At 46.8% G+C, this 23,767-nt stretch overlaps 1 protein-coding gene across 12 annotated transcripts in view; it reads left to right on the forward strand.

The window, feature by feature from the left end:
• Positions 1–23,767, forward strand: part of CACNA1I (calcium voltage-gated channel subunit alpha1 I) — a 123,322-nt gene that overhangs the window by 85,979 nt on the left and 13,576 nt on the right. For 10 of the 12 annotated variants that reach the window (XM_082280552.1, XM_082280549.1, XM_082280548.1 and 7 more), the window contains 19 exons: positions 3,041–3,192; positions 3,795–3,980; positions 4,672–4,789; positions 5,274–5,429; positions 5,882–5,972; positions 7,924–8,126; positions 9,265–9,681; positions 10,566–10,666; positions 11,716–11,839; positions 12,663–12,731; positions 13,604–13,788; positions 14,123–14,249; positions 15,329–15,454; positions 15,918–16,007; positions 16,426–16,645; positions 17,717–17,868; positions 19,591–19,700; positions 20,305–20,438; positions 21,160–21,230. In XM_082280552.1, coding sequence (XP_082136678.1) covers positions 3,041–3,192; positions 3,795–3,980; positions 4,672–4,789; positions 5,274–5,429; positions 5,882–5,972; positions 7,924–8,126; positions 9,265–9,681; positions 10,566–10,666; positions 11,716–11,839; positions 12,663–12,731; positions 13,604–13,788; positions 14,123–14,249; positions 15,329–15,454; positions 15,918–16,007; positions 16,426–16,645; positions 17,717–17,868; positions 19,591–19,700; positions 20,305–20,438; positions 21,160–21,230 — 2,832 coding nt within the window. The remainder of the gene's footprint in view (positions 1–3,040; positions 3,193–3,794; positions 3,981–4,671; positions 4,790–5,273; positions 5,430–5,881; positions 5,973–7,923; positions 8,127–9,264; positions 9,682–10,565; positions 10,667–11,715; positions 11,840–12,662; positions 12,732–13,603; positions 13,789–14,122; positions 14,250–15,328; positions 15,455–15,917; positions 16,008–16,425; positions 16,646–17,716; positions 17,869–19,590; positions 19,701–20,304; positions 20,439–21,159; positions 21,231–23,767) is intronic. The other 2 variants (XM_082280556.1, XM_082280557.1) reach the window with 1 other exon arrangement.

Here is a 23,767-nt window from a genome sequence, read left to right on the forward strand (position 1 = left end):
CCAGATAATGGACTAATTATATTTTCAGTCAAATCTGGCAAAAGAGCTCCAAGGTTAGTAAGAAATTGGAAGGGAGAAAAAAGCTGAGCTGCTGCCCTCTATTGCCCCAGTTCCAGTTTCTGATCACGGGACAGGAGTTCTGAAGTAAATCTGAATCGTATCTTTTACTCTCAGTATTTGATCTACGTTGTTAGAGACGAAGGACTTTATTCCACAAAGATGTGAATTAGATCGTTTCATGGATTGGGAAAGAGATCCATACACAGGATAGGTTAACTGTTCTGATTAAAACACTGGTTCTGGGCATGCCTCGCCCCTTGGGATCTCTGCCCCTTCAAGCCATCCTCCTTACCCCAATACTCAGCTCCCACAATTATGTTCAATTTTCACTTCTAGTGTGATGGGTAAATCTGTCTGTCCTGTCTTGGCAATGGGCACAGACTGCTTCTGGGGAGATTTCTGGTGTTCCTTTCTTTTTCTTGGACTAAAGTAGCCTTGAGTTCAGTTCTTTCCTTGGGGATGCTTTAACTTACAGTTTCTAGGTAAACCTGGGAGGAGGAAGGGTTTAGATGATGAATGCCTGAATGCTGTCTGTGGGAGCCTGGGGAGACCTCACAACTGCAGGGTGACACATCCACTGTGTTGGAGAGCCCGTGTGTCGGTAGGAAGAAAAGGAGAGAACCACTTTTCCCCTGTTTGCTTGTCCTCTTCATCAAGTTCACACTTCCCTGGCCAGAGAAGAGTCCCCTGCACCAGCCCTGTCCCAGCCACCCGCCTCATCCATTGTCACTCACAGCCACTCTGCCTCAGGAGCAAGGGCATTGCCACAAAGGACACAACCCCTGGTGAACTCCACCCTGCAGCTGATGGTTCTTTGCACTCTGTCAAACTACCTGTATCCCAGAAATGGCTGCAATGCTGGATCTGCCTTAGTGCCTCTCCATCTGGCTGCTCTCTATCACCCCTTTTTTTCCTGAGTTAATTTCTTTTGTGTTGCTCTTCTTTTTCCAGCATTTACTTCTTCACTACACTGTCTAAAACAACTCTTTCATTCTCTACTTATTGTGGCTGCTAGTGAGTTTATTTTAATTTTTTTTCAGCTTTGTTTTTTGATTTCTCTTTTTCTGCTTTTATCTCTGCCCATTTCTTTCTTTCTCTGCCTAGACTTTCCTGTCCCTCTCTCTAGGAAAGATGCTTTACTGGGGCTGATGGATGGTCCATTAAAAACAGATTAACAGGTGAGGCTTGACTAGAGAAACAGGTGTCAAGGAGGGAAGGAGTGACAGAAGAACAGGTGACCTTTTCCACAAGCAAGATGCAAGCATGGGTTTTTAAACATCAGTTGCTCCCTACAAGAGCACAAGAGAGAACGTATGGAAAGCAGAGAGGAGGATAATCCACCATCATAACCTGTTGCTTTTTTACATTGCTTATTTTCACTAACATAATGATTCGATTCAGACTGAAATTGGCATCTCAGTTTGACATACAGCCCTCATGTTCTCAGCAACTGTCTTTACTGCTGGGTCTCAGTGAAGTGATCTTCATCTCTCCCTTCCCACATGCACTTGCTCATTCCTTCTCTCTCATCTCTTATTTCCCCTCCTTTCTCCATCGTTTTCAGGGTGGTTTTGCTATTCAGATGTAACTATGGATGGAAATTGATCCATCTCCACTTTTTTCATTTTAAAGACACGGACTATTTTAATAAAAAGCTACAATGAGGAGTGCAAGAAATTAACAAAGAGCCTCAGGGATGTGAGGAGCAGTTTCCAGTTCATTTGTTCACCTGGGAGGATCTTAGCCCCTGGGGGCCTCAGAGCAGGGGTTAAAGCAGCCACCAGCTTCAGGCAGAGAGCCAGAACCAGAACTGCATTCCTCCTTCTCTTCCCTTTCCACCAGCTGTATAAGTAACAGGCATGGCCAATGCAAAGGCTGCCCTTCAGCAAAGCAGCAATTTCGCAGACCATGGGGAGAGACTATGACTTCCCTTCCTGGTGGGCACTAATATTGATTTAATGGTAAAAGTATTGGCTCTGACTTGCAGGGACTCATTTTTCATTTTCGCAGTGCCAGGAATGTCTGTCCTCTCTTGCTCTCTACAACAGGCTTTTGCAGTTTTCTTGTTCCCATCCATTTTATGTGATGCTTAAAAGAGTGGCTTGGTGGCCAGGCATAGCCCAGACCAAGGCAAAGGAAGATGTAACCTCTTTATTTTTCAACAGTCATCTTGTGTTGTCCTTGGATTGTTCACCTTGTGCACTTGCCTTTCTCCTCTTGCTGTCCATTTTTCTCTTTTCTTCACCCTGTCCTGCTCTCCCTGTCCCTTACAGGTAGGTTTTAGCAGTGTGGTCCTCCTTGCCGTTGTCTTGTCTAGTTTGATACTTGCTTGGGTAATTATTGAGACCCCTCTGAGGATAGGGGCATAAGACTGATGGAGCAAGACCAGGAAACTAATGCATACCAAGGGTTTTGTGGGGAAAGGGGGAGAGAAAAAGGGGGAAGTGAAAAAATAAAGGGGAAAGAATCAAATGAGTGCAGTGACGGTTAGAGGAGGATGGGGAATTGTTTTCCTGTCATTTAAATGTTTTCAAAATTTCAGGAAAAAAAAAAAAGTGCCAGCTACCTGTGGAAACTTCAGAGGAAGAAATTCTTGAAGGAAGAGGTTGACTGCAAATCAGCCAATTTTGCTCTCCTTCAAAAAATGCTCAAGTTCTTTGCACAAAATAAAGCAGCCTTTATCCAGGGGAATGGGATATGGAGGGGAATGTAGAAAAGGCTTGGTCACCCTTGGCTGTGTGAATGGCTGTGAGGCTCCTGATTGCCTCTAATAAATATAATTGTTAAGGATATAATCTATGATGAAGGTAGAAAATCTGCAAAGGAATTGGAGTGCAGGTGCTGCTATCCAGTTCCACTCTAATCTCACCCATGGTTGTTTGCAACTCCCTACAAACCCTGTTCCCTCGGAAGAGTAATTTATTTCCCATAATTTCAGGGCTCTTTCAGTTCTGACTCTCTGAATTTGCATTCTCTCTAGCCAGAGGAATTGACCAACATCTTGGAGATCAGCAATGTTGTCTTTACAAGCATGTTTGCCCTGGAGATGATCCTGAAACTTGCTGCTTTTGGTCTCTTTGATTACCTTCGCAACCCCTACAACATCTTTGACAGTATCATCGTCATCATCAGGTGACAAGGGCCTTGGGGATCAACTGAAATACGTGTAGGAAAGAGTACCACAGAGCTTGCACACTTTTTCAAAAAGGGTTTAGCAGCTGTACTGAGAGGAGCTGAGCTCATGCACAAGGCCAAGGATTGTGGGACCAAGATATCTTTTCCCAATACTCGGTGTTGGTGCTACGTAAGCCACACAACATTTCTGTCCCTCAGTTCTCTCCTCTACAAAGTGGAGACAATTGCAACTGCCTTGTTAAGTTCACAACACATATTAGCTGTGAAATACTTTGAAAATGCACAAATTGAAGATGTTACAAAGGTTTAAAGTGTGATAAAGGAACTTATCTTGCTGGAATTAAATGCTGCAATCCTTTCTTCATTCCTGCCACATGCACTGCCACGTTCATGTTCTTAAGGCATAAATGCAGCTTTCAACACATAAGGGCAAGCCTATGGTAGATACTTCTGTCTTGCTCAGGCAGGTTTTCTCTCTCACCCCTTTGTACTGCCAATGCCAAAGTGAAGACTTAGCATTGTCATTTCTTGTTTTCTTCTGTTTCTTCACTTGTCTTTTGTTTTGTCCCTTGTACTTCCTGTGCCTCTCTGGACCACAGCATCTGGGAGATCATTGGCCAGGCAGATGGCGGCCTCTCTGTGCTGAGGACGTTCCGACTCCTCCGGGTGCTGAAGCTGGTGCGTTTCATGCCTGCGCTGCGCCGCCAGCTTGTGGTGCTGATGAAGACTATGGATAACGTAGCCACCTTCTGCATGCTCCTGATGCTCTTCATCTTCATATTCAGGTGAGGAGGCAGTTGGCTCACAGTGTTCTGGAGTGGCACTGCGTGGGTCATGGGGCAGCAGCTTCAGAGCATGACTGCATAACTCATGTTGCCCATTGTTCTAGGCCAAGGCAGCACTGACAAACATTTATTTGTTCATAAGGGCTGAAATTACTCCTGCATTAAATTGGATTCAGCAGCTGAGGATTTTGGCCTGGATGGGGTGGTGAGATACTGCCAGCAAATGCAAACATTGAGCATAACGTCCCATTGCAGGATAGATGAAGTCTCCTGGTAATCAATACTGGCTACAGGAGCAGTTCAGCCTGGAGGCTGACTCTGGCAGAAGGGCAGCAGGAAGCAACCAAGAAAGGTTGTCTGTACATGCCATGGATACCCTGATAGCAAGATGAAGAAATATGAGAGTAAAAAAGGACAATAGAGAGAACAGATCTGAATGACAGGTTGGAGGGAATATATGAGCTGAGTCAGCACAGATGGAAAGCAAATTTTTTTGTGACCCACAGGGTTGCAATATGTAATTCCTTCTACACGAAGGATATTCTACACAGATAGGTCCCAGTGGTCAGACTGTGTTCTTGTACCCCTTGCTGCTGTGATGTTGCATTAGATTTTCAGGAGAAGAGAATTACTCTGACGAGTTCATTGTGGAGGCAGAGATATTTATATTTGACATCATCTTGTTCCAAAGCATCCTGGGAATGCATATCTTTGGTTGCAAGTTCAGCCTCAGGACAGACACAGGAGACACAGTTCCTGACCGAAAGAATTTTGACTCCCTGCTCTGGGCCATCGTCACCGTCTTCCAGGTGAGCCCACTTGCTCTCTATGGGTGGGCCAGGGTAAAGTGAAGACAATCAGGAGATGTTTTTTCCTCACTGAGGAGCACTGCACTGACTCCTGACAGCACAAAAGGCTGTGTAAAAGACTTTTGTGTGATGTTTGGAGGAAGAACAATTGAATATTGGAACCAAACAACTGGTGTATATCTCAAACAGGGGAGCTCCTTCCTTCCTAGGGGACGGTGTGCAAAGGTCTCTCCTGTTGTAGCAACTCCCAAGTTTAACACTCTCCCCTCAGCACATAACGCCCTAATGGTTGCTCCTGTTTCTTCTTGCTCAGCTAAGGTTTTTGGTGCAGTGCCACAACTGGGCAGTGACAGTGGGTGCGTGGTTATGGGGAAGTTCAGAGGCCTGGTCTGGTCCTGATGTGTATTCTTTGACTGCCCTTTTCTGGGAATCCCCTTCATGTTCTTCCTTCACATTTATCTGACTTCCTCTTCCTCTCTCACAGATCCTAACCCAGGAGGACTGGAATGTTGTTCTCTATAATGGCATGGCCTCCACCTCGCCGTGGGCTTCCCTCTACTTTGTGGCTCTCATGACATTTGGCAATTATGTACTCTTCAATCTGCTGGTGGCCATTCTTGTGGAAGGGTTTCAGGCTGAGGTGAGTTGCCACCAAGGCTTCATAGGGAGGAGGAACAGAGGTGCTAAAAAAGGGATCCTTTGTGACACTTGAGGATACTGGACTGGAGGACTTACAAAGTATCACCCCTCACTCATGAAATGACCCTTGTTAGAGTAGTCTTCAATTAAACAAAAGAGAAATCCCCAGAGTTAATCCTTGCAAGGATGTTAAGCCATGCAAGGCTCACTGGAAGGGGATTCACAATTTCTGTTCTGTGTAACACAACAGAACCTACCTTAGGGTGAGTCCTTTACCCATCCAAAAGCAGCAATGCAGTGTATCAGCCATCCGAAATCACGCGAGACTCTTTCCAGTGATCACACTGGATGCCTAACTGCCAAGGACAATTTTGCAGTTGTTCTAGAAAGGGAAGACAAAAACAAATGGTCTTTTCTGTTTGAGTTCCCAACTTCTAAATTTATGTGTTCCAGGGTGATGCCAACCGGTCATACTCAGATGAAGATCAGAGTTCTTCAAACATGGAGGAGTTTGATCAGTTCCAAGAGGTCCAGGAAGGCTCAGGTACAGTAACTCACACAGTCTTATTTGCTTGTGTCCTACTGCTGTTTGGTGAGAAATCTAAAAGCAGATTCTGCAGAAAATTCACTCGCACCTCCGAGAACTTGCCAGTTTTTATTTTGAACTTTATGCCAGTTTGTGGTGTTATTTGTGGAAAAACAGAGATATGTTGGCATCCTGAGGAATGTGGTAGCTAAGTGGAACAGTTCTTGAATGACCTCCAGAACAGCAACTGGAAGTGAGAAGTGAGACTGTCTCTGCTTATCTTCAGGGTAACCATTTCAGGAAAACTGTGCCCAAATCTGAAACCCACATTTGGAGAGGGGATACCAAGATGGTAAAAAGGACTCAGGCAAATTTGGAAGCCTTGCCTCATAGTGAGAGACTAATGAAGCTTAGAGAAATCAGGAAAGTTACTTGATCACTCTCTCTGTAGTTGTAGACCATAAGGAGGGATTTGTGATGGTAGATAACTCTTTAATTGAGCAGAGAAAAGCATAATGAGATTGTAGAGGTTGGAAGCTCAAGCTAGACAAATTCAGGCTGAAAAAAAAGCCATATATTTTCAAGGAAAGATAATTAACAGTGGGAACAACCTGAATACGAACTGCCTAGTAAAGTCTCCATCCCTTGAAGTCTTCCCTCAAAGACTGAAAGTCTTTCTACAAGAGGCATTATATTTCAAACAGGACTTGGTGGCAGGGAGCAGCAGGAGTAGCTTACTCTGCAACGGATGGTGAGCCAGGAGTTAAAAGGGGAGAGAGAGCCAGGCAGGGGGGCAGGGGCCACACTGCACATTCTTGCACAAGGTGAGCAGAGAAGGTCCACTGGCACTAGTGGGGGTCTGCCAATGGTTCAGTGATTTCCAGGCAAGCCTACAGTGGTGAGGAAGGTCTGAGGTCAAGCCAAGAAGTCCAGTCAGCAAGACAAGATCAGTATCAGCAAGGTGCAAGGACAGGCACAAGCATACTCACAGCACAACTCAGACAAGCACCACAGGCACATTTCTGAGTGTAAATGCAGCTCCCACAGCAGGGAGCAGTGGTTCCAGTTATTGGCTCACAGTTTTTTCCTGCAACTTAGCTCTTTTCAAAGCAGTCCTATCCTGAGTTACATGGCTGCACCATATCAGAGCTTATGCTGAATGTAGGCAGTCAAACCTCTGAGATGGCAGAGGAGGAAGAGGTTACAGAGGTGTTGGTGCTCTCGTGGCTGTCTGTCATGCAGACATGGATAGGTGACCTTCATTATGAAATAAGTCAAACAAAAATTATTGCTCTAGTCCTTTCAGGCATTATAATCCAACACCCTGTCCTCTCCATGCATCTCAAAAAATGCTGATGGTCATCTACAGGACCTAACATTTCCCTCAAAAGTGTCCCTGATCTTAAAGGCCAATGATCAGTCATTTGGAGAAGTGCAGTGTAGTAACATAGACTGGGATGCAGTTTGTGTATGCAGTATGGTTGCAGGAGTTTTAAGGTGACCTCAGTACATGGATGGTTGGGGCTATCCCTACATCTTAGTCCCTTGCTCAGTGTTTCAGCCTAACTGCTTTAAGTAGCCAATCTGAGAGCTGGTGGAATTTGTTCAGGCCTGAAGATGCTGGTGTCTGCTCTTGGCATGCAGAAGCACGCTCTCGTCTTCCGTTCGGCTTCGTGCTCTGCCTGTCAGTCTGAGGCTGCTTGGCCACCACTCTGCTTGTCTGTCTGTCCCCAAGGAGAGATGTGGTCGGTTTTGGAGACTGAGGAAATGACTTTAAAGCCTTCCCAGCTTGCACTGCCTTTGTCACCACACCCTAAATCAGAGGAATTGATGTTGGTTGATTCTAAAGGGATAATAATCTGTTAGCTGCTGTTAAAATGTTAAACTGCTAAGGCATCAAAGCATCACTGGCTAGTGAGGAACCCACCTTCTTCTTTCCTCATTCTTTTTTCTGCATCTTTCCACTCAGATCCCAAGCTCTGTGCAATTCCTGTGACCCCTAATGGGCACTTGGACCCATCCTTGCCCTCTTCTAACCCACCAGTGGCTGCTGGGGGGGTCACAAACTCTTCACGCAACTCACTGCAGCTTGACCAGATCCGTGTGGCTGTTGGCTCCCGGAAGAGCAGTGTGATGTCCCTGGGGAGAATGACCTATGACCAGCGGTCCTTGGTGAGTGAGGGAGTATAAATGTGTGCCATACCCTTCTTTTGAAGGCCAAGCACTTTGTTGGCTTTCTGCCATTACCTGGGGATTTCTGGGAAGAATTGCCCTGCTGCTGTAGGCTTCTAACACAACTGCATTGCCCGTCTTTAGAATCCAGATCAGTTCACATTATTTTTCTAAACTTCCAGATTTTTGAAGTCTATTTCCAGGTTAGTTATCTATATTCCTTTGAGTGTGGGAGAGGGAGAACACCAAGAAGACAGTCTCCCTCTTACAGTGAAACACATTTTTCTTCCTTGCCTTTTCCTTGTTTTCCTAGAGTAAAGGACACAAAATGATGCCTTGAGTTAAGAACATAGGAACATCTAGGTGATGCCAGAACCAGCTCCCATTACAGTTGGGTTTTGTATCAGAGCTTTTCTAACAGTGAAAAACTTGTCTTTGAGCTCCCCATAGCAGATTCTGCTGCCCTATAGCACTTCCCCAAGCACTGCAGGTTGTCTAACCAGTGCATCTCTGACCTGTCCAACTTGTAACATCAGCTCCTGGGCTTTCTACCCACTGGCATACACAGCTCTGGGGAGTACCTCAGTGCTTAAAGGGCTCATGTTCCTGTTATTTCCAAACAGGAAGTGCTAGCAGCCACATACTACATGATAACTTGCTGATGGGGTTGGACTAGACTGTGACCAACAAGCCTGTTTTTCTCCTTTCTCCCTTTTACAAAGACTGTACTCAAAGATGGTGTGTCAGATGATCCATCACTGTGTACCTTGTGTTATCCTGAACCCCAGGGCAGTGTAAAAAGCTGCCAATCAGATTTTTTGAGAGCTTTACTCTTGCTCTGTGCTGGTGTAAGTAACAATATCAGGCACCTGGCCTTTGGCTTTATTACTTACCTTCCCTGAAAGTGCTTTGCACGCAAATGGTGCTATAAAGTAATCACAGCCAACACCATTATTATCAATTTATTGTCAGATTTACAGAGATTGCTGCTAAATTCCCACCATGCGACTTGCTTGACATCTGATAAATGGCAGCCTTCTGGCTTAGTGGCCCAGAGAGAAGTCTGTGGTCTGAGAGAGGATCACATGCTCCTTCCTTGTGCCCAGAGTCACTGAGTCCCCATCCCACTCCCTTACAGTCCAGCTCCCGCAGTTCCCACTATGGTGCCTGGAGCCGCAGCGGAGCCTGGGGAAGCCGTCGCTCCAGCTGGAACAGCCTGGCCCGGGGACACAGCCTGAAACACAAACCTCCCTCAGCTGAGCATGAGTCCCTCCTGTCTGGGGAAATGCACAAGGCAGCAGATGGGGAGCCGGATGGGACAGGAAGGGTGTTTCATCACCGCCGGACACTCTCTCTGGATAACAAAGGCTCCTGTGACCTGCTGGAGTTGGCCTCAGTCCCTTCTGGACACAGAGTGACCCATAGGCTGGGAGCACCGCCTGGGGCCAGTGAGCATCAGGACTGCAATGGCAAAATGCCCAGTATTGTCAAGGAGATCTTCCCAAAGATGGACAACCACAAAGAAGGGGGAGAGGATGATGAAGAAATAGATTATGTGAGTACTTGGTGGAGGAGCCTGGCATTACATCACAGTGCTCTGGGAAATCCCAAATCCATCCTCAAATTTCAGTCTTCTTGCGTGTGTCTGGGAAAGCTTGCAAAGGTGCTTTAGGAAGGCTGGAGGACAGCACTGAATGCAGATAGGACCTTCAGGCACAGACAAGCTCACACCACATTGTCAGGCTGCCTGCAAGGCAGGTGGATGGTGGGAGGAAGGCGGATGTGAGACATACATGTGGTCATTCAGGGGCTGTTATTTCAGAGCAGTGCAGCCAGTGATTTCTGCAGAGTAGGAGAGGTCAGGCTGTGTAACCGTGACAGTTTTGCATGGGAGACATCAGCAGACCAGAGCAGGAAACACACGCACCACAGGCAAGGCAAGTGGGTTTTGTGGTATCAGCCTGGGGGACAGCAATCTGTGAGCAGATCAGAGGGTGGAAAAAGTGGAGTGAGGGTCAGTAGAAAATTGAACAGACATATAGGTCTGTATGAAATTCCCAGCTCAAGTACCAAGAGAAGGCTTTTTTGTTCTGGCTTCTTGTTTAGCTGAGGTAGGGAGGACACATTGCCCTCATGTAACACAGTCCCTCTAAGACCTCTAAGAAGGCATCATGGACAGCATCCTACTCTAAAAAGGACACCAGCAGTTTTATTTGTCATGATTCAGGTAGGAAACCAGATGCCAAGAGGTAGACAATCCCTGGCAAAGCAGCTTCTACCTGCTTTTCCACTACTTGTTGCCTTTGAGTTGATTTTTCTCAGTCAGGGGATTAAAGAAAAGCAGGTAGTGGTGCATTTGAGTCAGATGTGAAAGGAAGACTCTCTCTCAGGCAAGTGGGAAGGTCACCAGTGGCAATTGCTTCTGCTGCATCCCTACAGAGCCTGTGCTTTCGCATCCGGAAGATGATGGAAGTCTACAAGCCAGACTGGTGTGAGTTACGGGAAGACTGGTCCATATATCTCTTCTCCCCACAGAACAGGTTTGTGCAGTTTTTGCCATGAGAGGGTTGAGAAGAGGGGGTAGATTCTGTTGCTCTGCTGGCCACATCCCCTGATGTTAGGTTGCAGTTTTAACCTCACCAGCTGAGAATGTGTGTTTTCTCCTCCCTTGTCCCTTCTACACCCAAACAACATTTCTTTTCCTAGATTCTGGCAATGAAAGGAAAGTCGAGCATCCTAAATAGCTATTGTGATCTTCCCTCCCTTTGGAGCATCCCATTTTTATTTTCTGTAATCCTAAATATTTATAGCAAAGCAGGGCAAGGAACACTAATGTTAGCACAAAGAGCATAAAGAATGTATTATTGATGACTCCATAATACTGATATTTCTTCCCCTGGTACCAGAATAGTGTCTTCATTTAATTTACAGTCCCAGTACCAACTTACCAGCAGTTATATCACACATTTAGGGTAAAGTTAGAATTCTTCTTGCCTAAAAAAGAGGAAAATTGGGTTGAATTCTTCATGTTAAAGAGATCTTCTCACCAGGAGAAAATGTCCATGTACCCCAGCCAACACTATTCTCACTCATGTATATTGCCCCTTGAAAAGAAAGGGTTTCATTATGGGTCATGAGGGAGAGCTTGTGTGACACCTATGTTAATCTGCACAGTGTCTTTCAGAAGTGTGGTCCCCATGACTGCCAGCCTACCTGCCTCTCATGAGCTTTCAGTATCCGGCCTCTTTGCTGTGGGGTGGTACAAAGTGTGAGTTTGGGAGGAAAACTAGAATTCAGCCTCTTCACAAGGCAAGAGAGGAGCACAGAGTCATAGTGGCTAGGAAACCACTCTGGCACTGGGGAAATCAATGGAGGGTTCAGCTCATTGCTCTGTCCTTGCTCTGCTCCAGGCTCCCTGTGTGACCATGTACCACCCTGGGCTATTGCCATTTCGAAGGACATCAGTATCATAGATAGGAAAGCTGCTATATCAGAGCCCAGTTTTGGCCAGAATGCTTAATTCTGTGTCATCTTTGTTCCTAAATTCATTCTGCCCGAGGCACAAGTGCCTACTGGAACTCTCTTGCAGGTTTCGCCTCCTCTGCCAAACCATCATTGCTCACAAGCTCTTTGACCACGTAGTGCTGGCCTTCATCTTCCTGAACTGCATCACAATTGCCCTGGAAAGACCCCAGATTGAACACAGAAGCACGGTGAGAACCATTACCTGTCACCCATTTTTTGGCACAACCTCTAACAGTGATTCTTAAGTGTTGCTGGTACTGGTATGATCTCTGGAAGAACTTGAGCTCAGACTCATCTATTCAAATACCTAAGTATTAGTAATTGACATAAATGTGTGCTTCCCCTGCAGGCTCTTGTAATAGGGCAACCCGCTTTATAATACAGAAAGCCCAGTTCCTTCTGTCTTGGGAAGTAAGAGTCTCCTCCAGGAACCTGCATATAAGAGATGAAAGGCAAAAGGGACAAGGACTGGGAGCTGAAAGATAGAAGTAGCTTCCATGCTGTAGGAATGGCACATCATCATTCATGTGTGCTGCTCTTGAGCTATCTTGGAGGAGGCTCAAGCTGGCAAGTGAGATTACTTTTCCTGCTTGTCTGCCTTAGCTGACGCCCAGACTCTGCTGCACTTGGACACGATCTGTGGTCTGTGCTCAGCAGTTCTTTGGGAAGGAGTCCCAGGTCAGTGCAGCAGGTCAGGCCTGAGCAGCACTGACAGAACAGGGCAGGGAGTGCCTTGAAACCAGATTTGCAGGATGCAAAAAAATCCCAGCCACTATGCTCTGGCAGAGCTGCGTAGGATCCTGTCCCAGCCAAGGTGTATGAGCTGAAAGCTGCCTAGCACTGACCTCTGCCAAGGACACCTCCCTTATTTCTTCAGCTTTCAGACTCTTCACAGGAATGCAAAAATATCAAGATCATCAGAGGGGCCTGACAGAGTAACAAGAAGTAGTCAAAATACATTTAAGGTCTTTCTCTGTTTTGTTTTTGTTTTTTTTTTTATTTTATTTCTAGGAAAGAATCTTTCTCACTGTGTCCAACTACATTTTCACAGCAATCTTTGTAGCTGAGATGACACTGAAGGTAAGTTACTGGAGGTGAACAGCTCAGAGCCTTTTTCCAGTATCAAACACGGTTCATGTTTCATCAGCACCCTTTTAAAATCTGTTCTTTTTGGTGTGCCAGTCCTTCCCTCTAACTTTATAATGGCAGATATTGCCTGGGGTTGAGTCCTGTCCTGTCAGGCTTAAAGGAGATGTTTATCCTAGGCTTTAGATCCAGCTGGATCTTATTATTCATAAAGGATAGCTGGCATTCAAGTATGGATTTTGTAATGATGTCAAATGTCCATTCCCTTTCTCCTGGAGCAAGAATGGCAGACATTACAACAATATTAATGACATGCTCAAAGTTGAGATAATTATTCAGTAGATTTCAAAGTACTTTGCAACAATCAGAAGACCTTGGTATTCCCTTCTTGTGATTGGGAAAAAGTCCTAAACTGTGTGCTGGAAGTTAAACCCCTAAAATTCATATCTGAATTTTGACTGTGATTTGCAGGATGTTAAGATCTCCCCATGGCCACCAATTTCTGTAGTACCCACTGTTTTTGAGAACTGCTGGCAAACAAACTACCCCTTTAAGAGCCAGTGTATGGATTTTGGTGCCTGACTTTACCTCTCAGGTGATCTCTGAACTGGGAGACTTGCCCCAAGTCTCTGGTGTGGCAGGGAAAGGTTTCCTGTGTGTCCCCTACAGTGTCATGTTAGGGAGGCAGAAAACAGATGTTTTCCTTCACAGACATCCAGGTGAAAGGAGAAGATTATGAGATGACACTTCAGTGTCATGAGGAGTTGATAACTATTCCCCCTCCTCCCGTTCTCTCCACAGTTGCCCTCTACCAGGTAACATGGAGAGGAGCTATTTCATCCCCTCCTCTCTCCCCTCTCTTCCAGGTGGTCTCTCTAGGCCTGTATTTTGGGGACCAGGCTTATCTCCGCAGCAGTTGGAACGTCTTGGATGGCTTCTTGGTCTTCGTGTCTCTCATTGACATTGTGGTTTCAGTGGCCTCTGCTGGCGGTGCCAAAATTCTGGGGGTGCTGCGAGTGCTCCGGTTGCTGCGCACCCTACGTCCCCTCCGGTCAGAACCCCACCAAGCCCTGCTCGCCCCCTTCTTCCCACTGGTTATCCCCAGGAAGGGTCCCAGAGTCAGATCCAGCTGGGCTAGGCAAAGTGTGGTCTTTGACAAGCAATAAGCCACAGGGAGGTGCCCCTTAGCCATTTGGGTCCGATGCTGGAGGTACCTCATCAGACAACAAATCCATGGGAGAGGAGGCTTTTTGATCACGGGAGTGATCTCCACTGAGGGGTCACTGCACAGGGAGAGAGGGGTCTGCTGCTGCTGAAAATGCTTTGCTTAGGCCAAATGCCCCTGCCCTGTCCCCCTGTCACCCTTCCCCTTCCTTCCCTTCCAGAGTCATCAGTCGAGCCCCTGGCCTGAAGCTGGTGGTGGAGACACTCATTTCTTCCCTCAAGCCCATAGGAAACATTGTCCTCATCTGCTGTGCTTTCTTCATCATCTTTGGCATCCTGGGTGTGCAGGTAGGTTGTTGCTGTCCATCAAACAGCCCTTGAGTCCCTACCCCTATTGCCATGGGCACCTGTACCCCCAGGTCCTATAACAGACACAGGGAGCCAAGCAGAGCAGGAGAGACAGGGAAGCCAGTCAATTTTCTGTATTTGCCCTCTTCCACAAGTCATCTCCATTATCACACAGCCTTTGCCAAGCACAGACAGGTGCTCAGCAAGTGCAGGCATTGCTGGACATGAGACAGGAGTTAATGATCACACCTGGCAGCAGCTGCATGGGGGTTTGGGTCAGCGTTGTTGGGAGAGCCCAGGGCTGGCACAGCGCAGGGCTCGCTGGACACAACCATTTCGCCCCACAAGGGCAAGGAGCTCAGCACCTGCTCATATGAGCCCTGCCTCCAGCCAGCTCTCTTTCTCCCGCTCACTCTGAGCCCTAATTCCACCCACAAACTTCTTTAATTTTTTTATTTAATCCTTTTTATTTTTGGCTGTTGCATTGCAGAGGAGCAAGGGTGTGGGCGTTACTTCCATCTCAGGGAATGCGCTATACTTAGTTTGCTCTGATGCATCTGTACAAATGCACAATCCAGTACCTTCCATATGGGGAAAGGAGCCCTGGGCAGAAGAGTCACAGCAGTGCAGTGCAGCTTTGTGAAAAAAATATATATGAGAAGAAGAAGATGTTTTTTTCTGGTCCTTTACCCTCAGATGAGATCTTCTTTTCCCATCAGCACTCTCAGTAACTGGGAAGCAGGGAGGGAAGATTACTCTAGGGGACTGATTAGAAGATACTTTTTCCCTTTGTACTCAGAAAGGCTGCCTTAAGGACTGTCAGACGGTGGGCTTACAGTCACTGCTGGCCTGGGGCAATGGAGGAGGCTGAAAAGCCAAGTGTGAGCTTACAAGGGTGGTCCTGGCTCCTTTGCAATGGTTGAAACTGTGCTCTACATTGTGTTGGTGGTGTCCCTGTCATGCTCTATGTGGCTTGCAGTCTTGCAGGCCATGCAGCATCTTGGCAGCTTCTGTACATCCCAGGGAGCATGGGGAATCCTGTGGGGAAAGGGGCTGATGGGGTCACTCCCCTCCTGCAGCTTTTCAAGGGCAAGTTCTACCACTGCCTGGGGGTCGACATCAGGAACATCACCAACCGGTCTGACTGCGTGGCAGCCAACTACAAGTGGGTGCACCACAAGTATAACTTCGACAACCTGGGACAGGTGAGTTTACCCACATCTCCTTCCTCTGACAGGAACCCATCAAAGGGATTGTCTCCTCCCCAGGGAATAGATGCAGTGCCTGGAAAGCCAATGCCTGGGCCAGAAGGAGCAGTTATTTGGCCTGGGTGTCCATGCAGAAGCTGTGTCACTAGTGGGTTGGTATCAAGATGACAGAGGATGGGGGGAAAAAAAAGTGGTGGCAGCAGAGAGCTTCATTTTTCTCTTTTCTCCTGCCATGAAGCAGATGTTCTTCAAAACCTCTCTCCTCTGGTGGATCTGGCTGTACATGGTTTCCTGTCACCCCCTCCCTGTCCTCCACAGGGGAAGGAGCAGGTTTTGATGTGTGCAGAGACACAGGAAGAGTATTTTGGTGCTGTGTGTGTTAGAGCATAAACCCACAATATTTTTTTTCCTGCCTGCCAGATGCACCTGCTCCACATCTGCTTTGCTTTATGTGTTGCAGGCTCTGATGTCCCTCTTTGTTCTGGCTTCCAAGGATGGCTGGGTGAATATTATGTATAATGGACTAGATGCTGTGGCTGTTGACCAGCAGGTACATGGACTTTCATGTGAAAGGACCTTTGTCATTTTCCTTGTGCTAGTAAGGCAGAAGTGTGCTTTAATGTCCTGCTTCAGATATCTCCCTCAAACCAAGAGTCCCTTCCAGGCCCTATCTGAATCCTTTGCTCACCTATTTGCAAGGGGTCAGGTCCATGGTCTTGTCTGGTCCATGCAGGGAGGTGTAGCTGTGGCTGTGCTGTGGGTGTCTGTGGTAGTGTCAGTGGGCCTTTATCAATTCATAATGAAGAAGCAATAGTGCCATGTGTCTTTCTGGGCATGCTGGCTCCCTCCTGGCCCACACATGGTTATTTCAATACCTTGTAAAGCAGGAACTGTTGGGCTGCTGCCCACTGCATCCCTATTCCTGTACTGCTAAGACAATCACTGCCTCTGTTCTCCTTTCACTCCAGCCAGTGACCAACAACAACCCCTGGATGCTCCTCTACTTCATTTCCTTTCTCCTCATCGTCAGCTTCTTTGTGCTCAACATGTTTGTGGGGGTGGTGGTGGAGAACTTCCACAAGTGCCGGCAGCACCAGGAGGCTGAGGAGGCACGCCGGCGGGAGGAGAAGCGCCTGCGACGCTTGGAGAAGAAGCGAAGGAGTAAGGCACAGCCTAAGTGTTTGGTTGGTTCGTAGGCCAAGGTTTTCTGAGAAAAACCTTTTCCTCTTCTTTTTCTTTCCCAATGGGCTGGTCTCCGAAATCCATCGCTCGTGGCCGTGCTCTCAGCCTTCCTCCCCGCACCACTGCTGTGTCACCACACATGCCACTGGGGCGGTCTGAGGAAGAGGGGTGGCTGAGGAGGTCTGCTGGGACTCCAGGGAAGGCACTGGGGAGGGGTTTTAGCACCCCGTTCCTCAGGAGACAATGTACCAAAAACAAAACACCCCTGTGCACATGCTGACAGGCACTGTTGGCATGGGGCATGCACACATTGATAACACTTCCTGAGCTTGGGGTAGAGTCCCACCTGGGCTTCCTGCAGCTCAGCTGGTGGTTGAAGAAAGACCTGGACAGACCATTCTTTGTGTTTAAATCCAAATTTAAAGAAGAGGGGAAAAAAAAAAGAGGAAGACCCCTGTGTTTTGTGTCTCAGTGACCCCCGTGTTGCAGTGTCAATCCTTGGGATCCCAAACCTTCTGTGGTAAAGGAAACCCTCTATTCCTGGTGTTTCTGTCCTGTTTTGTGTTACCTTTAGATAAAAATTGCTAAAGCATACTTGCCCCTGGAAATCACCCCTTCTACTCAGACTTCCATTCACAGCCTATGGGCATGCTTTCCCTTCCTCTGCTCCAGTTTTCCCCTTCTCTCCCATGACACCCCAGGGCCTCTTCTTGAACCATCTGCTCCCTTTTATCATAAGTGATCTTAATTTGTCAAGACATGCTGATTTAGCACCATTCCCACAAACACAGACTAACAGATTTTCTTCCTAGTATTCTGTTCTTTGTCTTTTTTCCTACATATTTTTCCCCACTTCTTCTTCTTTTTCTTCTCCCCGCCCCCCCCCCCCCCCCCGCCATGTCCTTTATCTTCACCTGTTCTTTTCTCTCTAGGTTTTTCTCTCTCCCAGCTTCATTCCATTTTCTTTCAACACCTATCACCAGCCTTATGCCTTCTCCCTCCTCAGTGTTTCTTACCCATTTCTCTCTTTGTTCTAATTTCTTCCTAACTCTGCCCATATCCCTCTTTCCACTGAAGAGGCGCAGCGTTTGCCGTACTATGCTACCTACTGCCACATACGCCTCCTTATTCATTCGGTCTGCACCAGCCACTATCTGGACATCTTCATCACTTTCATCATCTGCCTCAACGTGGTCACTATGTCCTTGGAGCACTACAACCAACCTGTGGTGAGTGAGATTATGGAGATAAGTCCTGCCTCTAGACATTGTTATTTTGGTACAGCTCTCTGGTGACCACTGCCCACCAGCATAAGTAGGACACTTGAGTGTCTCTAAAAACAACTGTTAAAGTTTTTTAGGAGTTAGTTTTGTAGTAGGCAAATTTGTGTGAAGAGTTTTATGTGTATCCAGAAAGGTAGTTCCTACTCAGACACTTGTTATCCATTAAAATCTTTAGAGAGAAGGTATCTGAGCAAGAGTCAAGCCCCTAGAAAGCATGGTGCAATTAAGTCTCTGTGCTTTATATGAGTAAGTGGATATGTGGGTCACCCAAATTTAGCTTCCTGCTCTGCTTTTTATGTTCCCCTGGATCCTAATAGGAGTCATGGAAGCAGCAGTGTCCTGGGAGCTTCGGGCTTTGAATCAGATTTCTGAATGTCAGCCCTATTCCCCTGCCATATGGCCTCAGCTGAGAGAACCAGGGTGGCCAGGGGTATGTCATGGGATGGGCCATCTTTACCAAGCCACCTTTTCTTCATAACAGAAGCTGCAGGGCCAAAGTGCTGAGCAGAGCCTCTCTCAGCTGCAGGGTGTGATTCCAAATACAGCACCCTGGAGGCCAAATAAGTTTTACACTTTGCTTGGGTATAGACCATGTACCTCTCAGTGTTCCTGGCAAAGCTCTAGATGCCTTTGGTGGGAAAATGTATGCTGCACAGATCAAAGGAGACTTCTGCCTCCATATGTAGACAAAGCATTCATCATGACTTCTGCCCAGTGGTGTTTCAGTTCTCTCTTCAGAAGACCCTTGGTGTAGGTGACAATGCTGGTGTCTGAACAGATTATCTGAGGTAGCTCAGGCTTTGATCAGGAGCTGAATCTGTCTGTCCTCTTTCAAATCTACTGCTGGGCTCCTCTGTTTCTTGCCCACCTTGCCCAGCTGCCCAGCTTTCATCTTGCCCTAGATGGTGCCCAGCTTTAGGTTTCAGGAACTCTCAACCTTTATCTGTTGTCGTCCTCACATCAGATCTTTGTTCCTCAACAAGTCACTTCTCTTCCTTACTCTTCAGCTCCTTTCCTTGGAACACAGCTCCAGCCAAGCCAGCCTGCTCTGTTAAACAATCTTCTCAAAGCACTTCAAACCCTTCCAGCACAAAATGCCACCAAAAGCTGCCCACTGCTCACACTGGTCCTTGGTGGTGGCGAAGGGGCAGCACGTGAAAGAGCCAGAAGCCAAACAGCTCAGAGGTGGGATGTGCTGGCCCCAGACTAAGACACAGCAGGGTTTCCTCCTGTCAGTGATGGCCCGAATCCACAACCAGAATAACCTCTGTGCTTCACTCCTGGTTGGCAGCTATGCCAGTGCCATTAACAAGGTGTCATTCAGGTGGCACAGGCTACTGGCAGAAGAAAAGCCTGATGGCATTTTGTGGATTCTCTTGCAATAGCCTCCTGCTTCTGATTATGCTAAACAGTACTGGAAAAGGAGCTGGAACTGATCCTGAGAAGAACATGGGGCAGAGGGGCTGGCTGGTGGTTGCCCTTAGTAGGCAACCTCTACATTCAAGTAGGTCGGAAGCATGGGGCAGGTTCCCCACCCCACAATGAACACCGGGGGTAGGTTCCACACCCCACAATGAATACCTGGTGCTTAGGAGAGTCCCCACACAGGGGGGTTATATCTTTGATGTTGCTTTCTCCTCAATTCTTTATCCTCTCTTTCTGTGGCAGTCCCTGGAGACCGCCCTCAAGTACTGCAACTACCTGTTCACTACCGTCTTCGTGTTTGAGGCAGTCCTCAAGCTGGTGGCATTTGGTCTGCGACGATTCTTCAAAGACAGGTGAGCAGAGGATTGTCAACTGTGGCTGTGGGACAGCTGGGTTTAGGGTAGAGGTTTGAGCATGGTGCCCTATCTAGACTGTGAAGCGGTGGCAGAGTGCTCTGACTGCCTTCCAGTTCTGAACAGCATGGACCTAACCTCATCCTCCACAAGCTGCAATGCCTAGGCAATAGCAAGAGTTGTCCAAAAATTGCCTCTTGGTTGGAGTCTGCTCGTTGGGCTAGAAAGCAAAGGAGATGAGGTTAGAGAGAGACATTTTTTTCCTGCCCTTGAGGCAAACTCTGAGCATGCTGAAGCAGAACATATATAGCAAAGTTGATTCGAGGTAGTAAGGCCGTAAAAAGCTGAGCCCATTAGTCAAAGCATAGTGCCATAGTAACACAGCTCCATGCTTTCAAATCAGTCTGGCTTGCCTCTGGCTGCTCAGGGTGTGTGCAAAGTGAATCTCTGTTTCTCTGGAAAAGCCCATACAGGGTGAGTCACAATGGGGCCTTGAACTCATACATAAGGAAATGTTTAGGATGAAGTGGAGACAATTACATTTCTTTTTCAGGGAAATGGAAAACTCTATCTTCATTTATTCTCTTGAATTTTTCTTCTAAAGGTGGAACCAGCTAGATCTGGCCATTGTGCTGCTGTCTGTCATGGGCATCACATTGGAAGAGATTGAAATCAACGCTGCTCTCCCTATTAACCCCACTATCATCCGGATCATGAGGGTGCTGCGTATTGCGCGGGGTGAGAGAGACGCTGGCCAGAGCAGGGGTGTATGTGGCCATGGAGTGCAACTCGGTGCCAGGACTCAATGAGCAGTGGCCGTAGAGCCGTGAGCTCACCCTGTCCCCAGCTATTGAGGAGCCTCTGGGGCGTCCTTCATCATATCCCAGCAGGGATTCTAGGATTTAGGACACCCTAGAAGCTCAGGCTTTCTGGTTGCCTGGGAGGTGAAGCACTGGGAGGGTGGGCAGATCATGTGAGAGCTGAACTTTCTCTGTTAGTCATTTATGGGGCAACTATGGTAGTGGTGTGGGGAGAAGAGGCCACCAAGCAGACTGAAATTTGCACAGGTAAGGGCCTGAATCTTCCTGGTGGTGGCCAAGGTGTGCCAAGATGGCATAACAGTGATGGCTGAAGGAAGAGAAAGTGATGGAAGGAAAAATCAAAGCAAAAGGACAATTAGGATACATGTTCCTGGGGAAAAGAGTGTCTGGGTGAAGCAGAAGCAGCCCAATAGGCATGGGTGGCAGAAATAGAGTATTTTGTAAAAACTATATGAACTCAAGGAGAAGGAACTGGGGTTGTAGAGTCAAAAGGGAGAAGAGAAATGAGGGGAAAGTCCAGTTTTTCTAGGGCAAGAGGAGACAGGACATCTGTCTTGTGCTACTGACATTAGTAAGTCACACAAAGGATGCCTCTGAGCTCAGTCTGACTGACACTTCTCTTGTGCTTGTTGTGACAGTCCTGAAGCTACTGAAGATGGCCACAGGGATGCGAGCGCTGCTGGATACAGTTGTTCAAGCCCTGCCACAGGTAAAACATCTTCCCAAAAGGCTCTCCTCTTCTGTCCCTTTTTCCAAAGGGTTTATTCTTGTGGAGTCTCAGAGGTGGTGTCTACTGTGGTGTGCAGGCAACTGACTGAAGGTCATGTCCAAGTTCTCATCCATGGGGTTACAGCTCACCTCACCTCTCTCTTCTCCAGCACGTGAAAGAAATGAGGCTTGACTGCTGGATTTCTTCCCATCATGTCTAGCTAGTGTCTAACTGTTTGCATTTAGTTCTTGGCTCCTTTCTCCCTTCTCCATAAGAAGGGAAGAGTGACTGGAAGCCATTTCAGGAGGAAAGGAAATTTTTCTGTCACTGCACCTCTCACCCTTCCCTGAATGTGCCCCTTTTTCCCTCCTTCTCTTCCATTCGCACTCTCATCACTCCTTTTCTTAGCCAGTGCTTCCCCCTTCCTACTTTCTCTTCTTTTCTCCTCCTGTACCCCTTTGTGTTTCTGAGCCTCTCATGTATGAGAAGCAGTGACACGCTCTGTTGTGGCTCACACAGCCGGCAGTTAAGCGTCTGCTGCAAGACATGGAGACAGAAGGATCTCATGATCTGTGAGTGGCAGCTGCTCCCAAACAAGACGCTGACACGGTGCTTTACACAGGCTTCAAGCCCACTGTGAGCATCCTCTGTGATGGATGAGCAGTCAGGGAGTCTGGTCCCGTTCCTTTTGGATTGTTGAGGGAGAATTGTTAAGCAAGGAGTAATGGCACCAAGTGGTTTTACGGATCATACATCAGACTAGTCCCTTGGCAGGCCCTGAGAAGGGAACTCTACTGCGTGATATCAAAATGCACAGGCATTTGTCAGTTGATTTATCAGCTAATGTGCCAGTGCTGGTGAGTGATGATGAGCTGGGAATCAATCTGAAAACAGCATGAGTAGTTACCCAGGGAATTTACTTCTGATGTTGGTGACAATAAATGTCAATCTGTACTAGAAGAATCTGATGGCACAAAAGTGAGAGGGAAACTCTGTGATCTTTTATGGATCCCGACCTCTGTCTGATCTCCCATGCTTTTTATTAAACAATAATTATTTGTGGTTTATTATAATAGTAATAAAAACAATATTAGTAATTCATATGTAGGATATACAACATCATTCAGGATAGTTGTGGACTGTGATACACTGGACAATAGAAGGAAGGAGAGATGAAGGATGTTTGTAGTGCAGGCAGATGTGGAATGCAAATTTTTATTAGTTCTGGCTCTGGTGCCACAGACTGGCTCGGTGCACCTACTTTGCACCTTGCTGTTTTCCATTCCAGGAGCCACAACAGATGATTTTTCTCAGGCAAGGATCTGGAACAGAGCAGGTCTTCAGATCCAGCATCTGCATGTCTGTGGCATGTTTATTCTGAAACCCAGATAAATGCACACAGATATTAAGAGCTGGATGAAATAGTATCCAGAAACTGTTGGTAAGAGGACTCTGCAATATATTTGCACTTAAATGATGAGATTCAACTTCTATTCCCAAAATATATTTCCTCCTCTCTTATTTATTATCTATTCATATCGCTGTCATGTAGACAAAGAAACTGAGTCATCAGACAGTTAAGTGTTTTGCTCAAGATGGCAAAGAGCACAGCTGGGACCCGTGAGTCTCTGTTTCTGGTCCTAGCCACAAACCACAAGTATATTCTTCCATATTTTCTCATTTCTGATTTTTCTGTCTCCTGTTTACCTACGGCCCCTTTGCTAACCAAGTTGGTGGGTCAGGTCTTTTGGAGGTCAGTAATATCTGCCCCAAAGCAAGCAGAAGTCTCAAAGTTTGGCCTCTAGGTATTCCCTGGAAGATAATAAAAAGCAGTAGTTAATCCCTCCAGCATCAAAGCCTATGACTTCCTGTTGACTGGCTTTTGCTACTTCCTATAACAGGTTGGCTTTGTTTAATAAAGTTGTGTAGCAAGGATAAAAAAATCACTTTATACTTAGAGTTATGTAAAAATCTGAACTTAAAAGTCTAAAATCCACCAGTTTCACCGCTAAAAGAATGAACCCAGTCTCCATATTTTATACACCGGGTCTTCGGGGGACAATTGAATTATGTGTAATATTAATCTCCAAGACTTATTGGCTTTGCCAAAAGAAGTAGTTTAAAATAAGCTGTCCTTTCCCTTGCGCTTTATCCTCTTCCTGACACTTCTCTTTTTGTTCCTAGAGCACAGACTCAAATCAGGAATTCTGGCTTGCTAATGGCATACAAGGCATCTCCAGTTGTTCTGTTTAAATTCCCTTCCTGTCTTTGTTACACTGCAGCAATTCTTAATAGTGAATAGAGCTTTAATTTAAAAGAGCCCTTTGGAAATGTAGTTCTCAGCTAAGTTTTATTAACTTCCTTTTCTTAACGCCCTGTAGACACAGACCCAGCACGGTGTTTTCACAGCATTTACTATGGTGTCTAATTTAGTCATCAGAAATAATTCCTTCCAGTCAGTATGTAGAGAGCCAGGATGTGGCAGTCCAGGGAAGTGGGTGGGCTGAATCACTTATTTCTCTCCTGAATTTGGATGG

Source organism: Coloeus monedula, assembly GCF_965178545.1.
Source record: "Coloeus monedula genome assembly, chromosome: 4".
NCBI classification, from domain to species: Eukaryota; Metazoa; Chordata; class Aves; order Passeriformes; family Corvidae; genus Coloeus; species Coloeus monedula.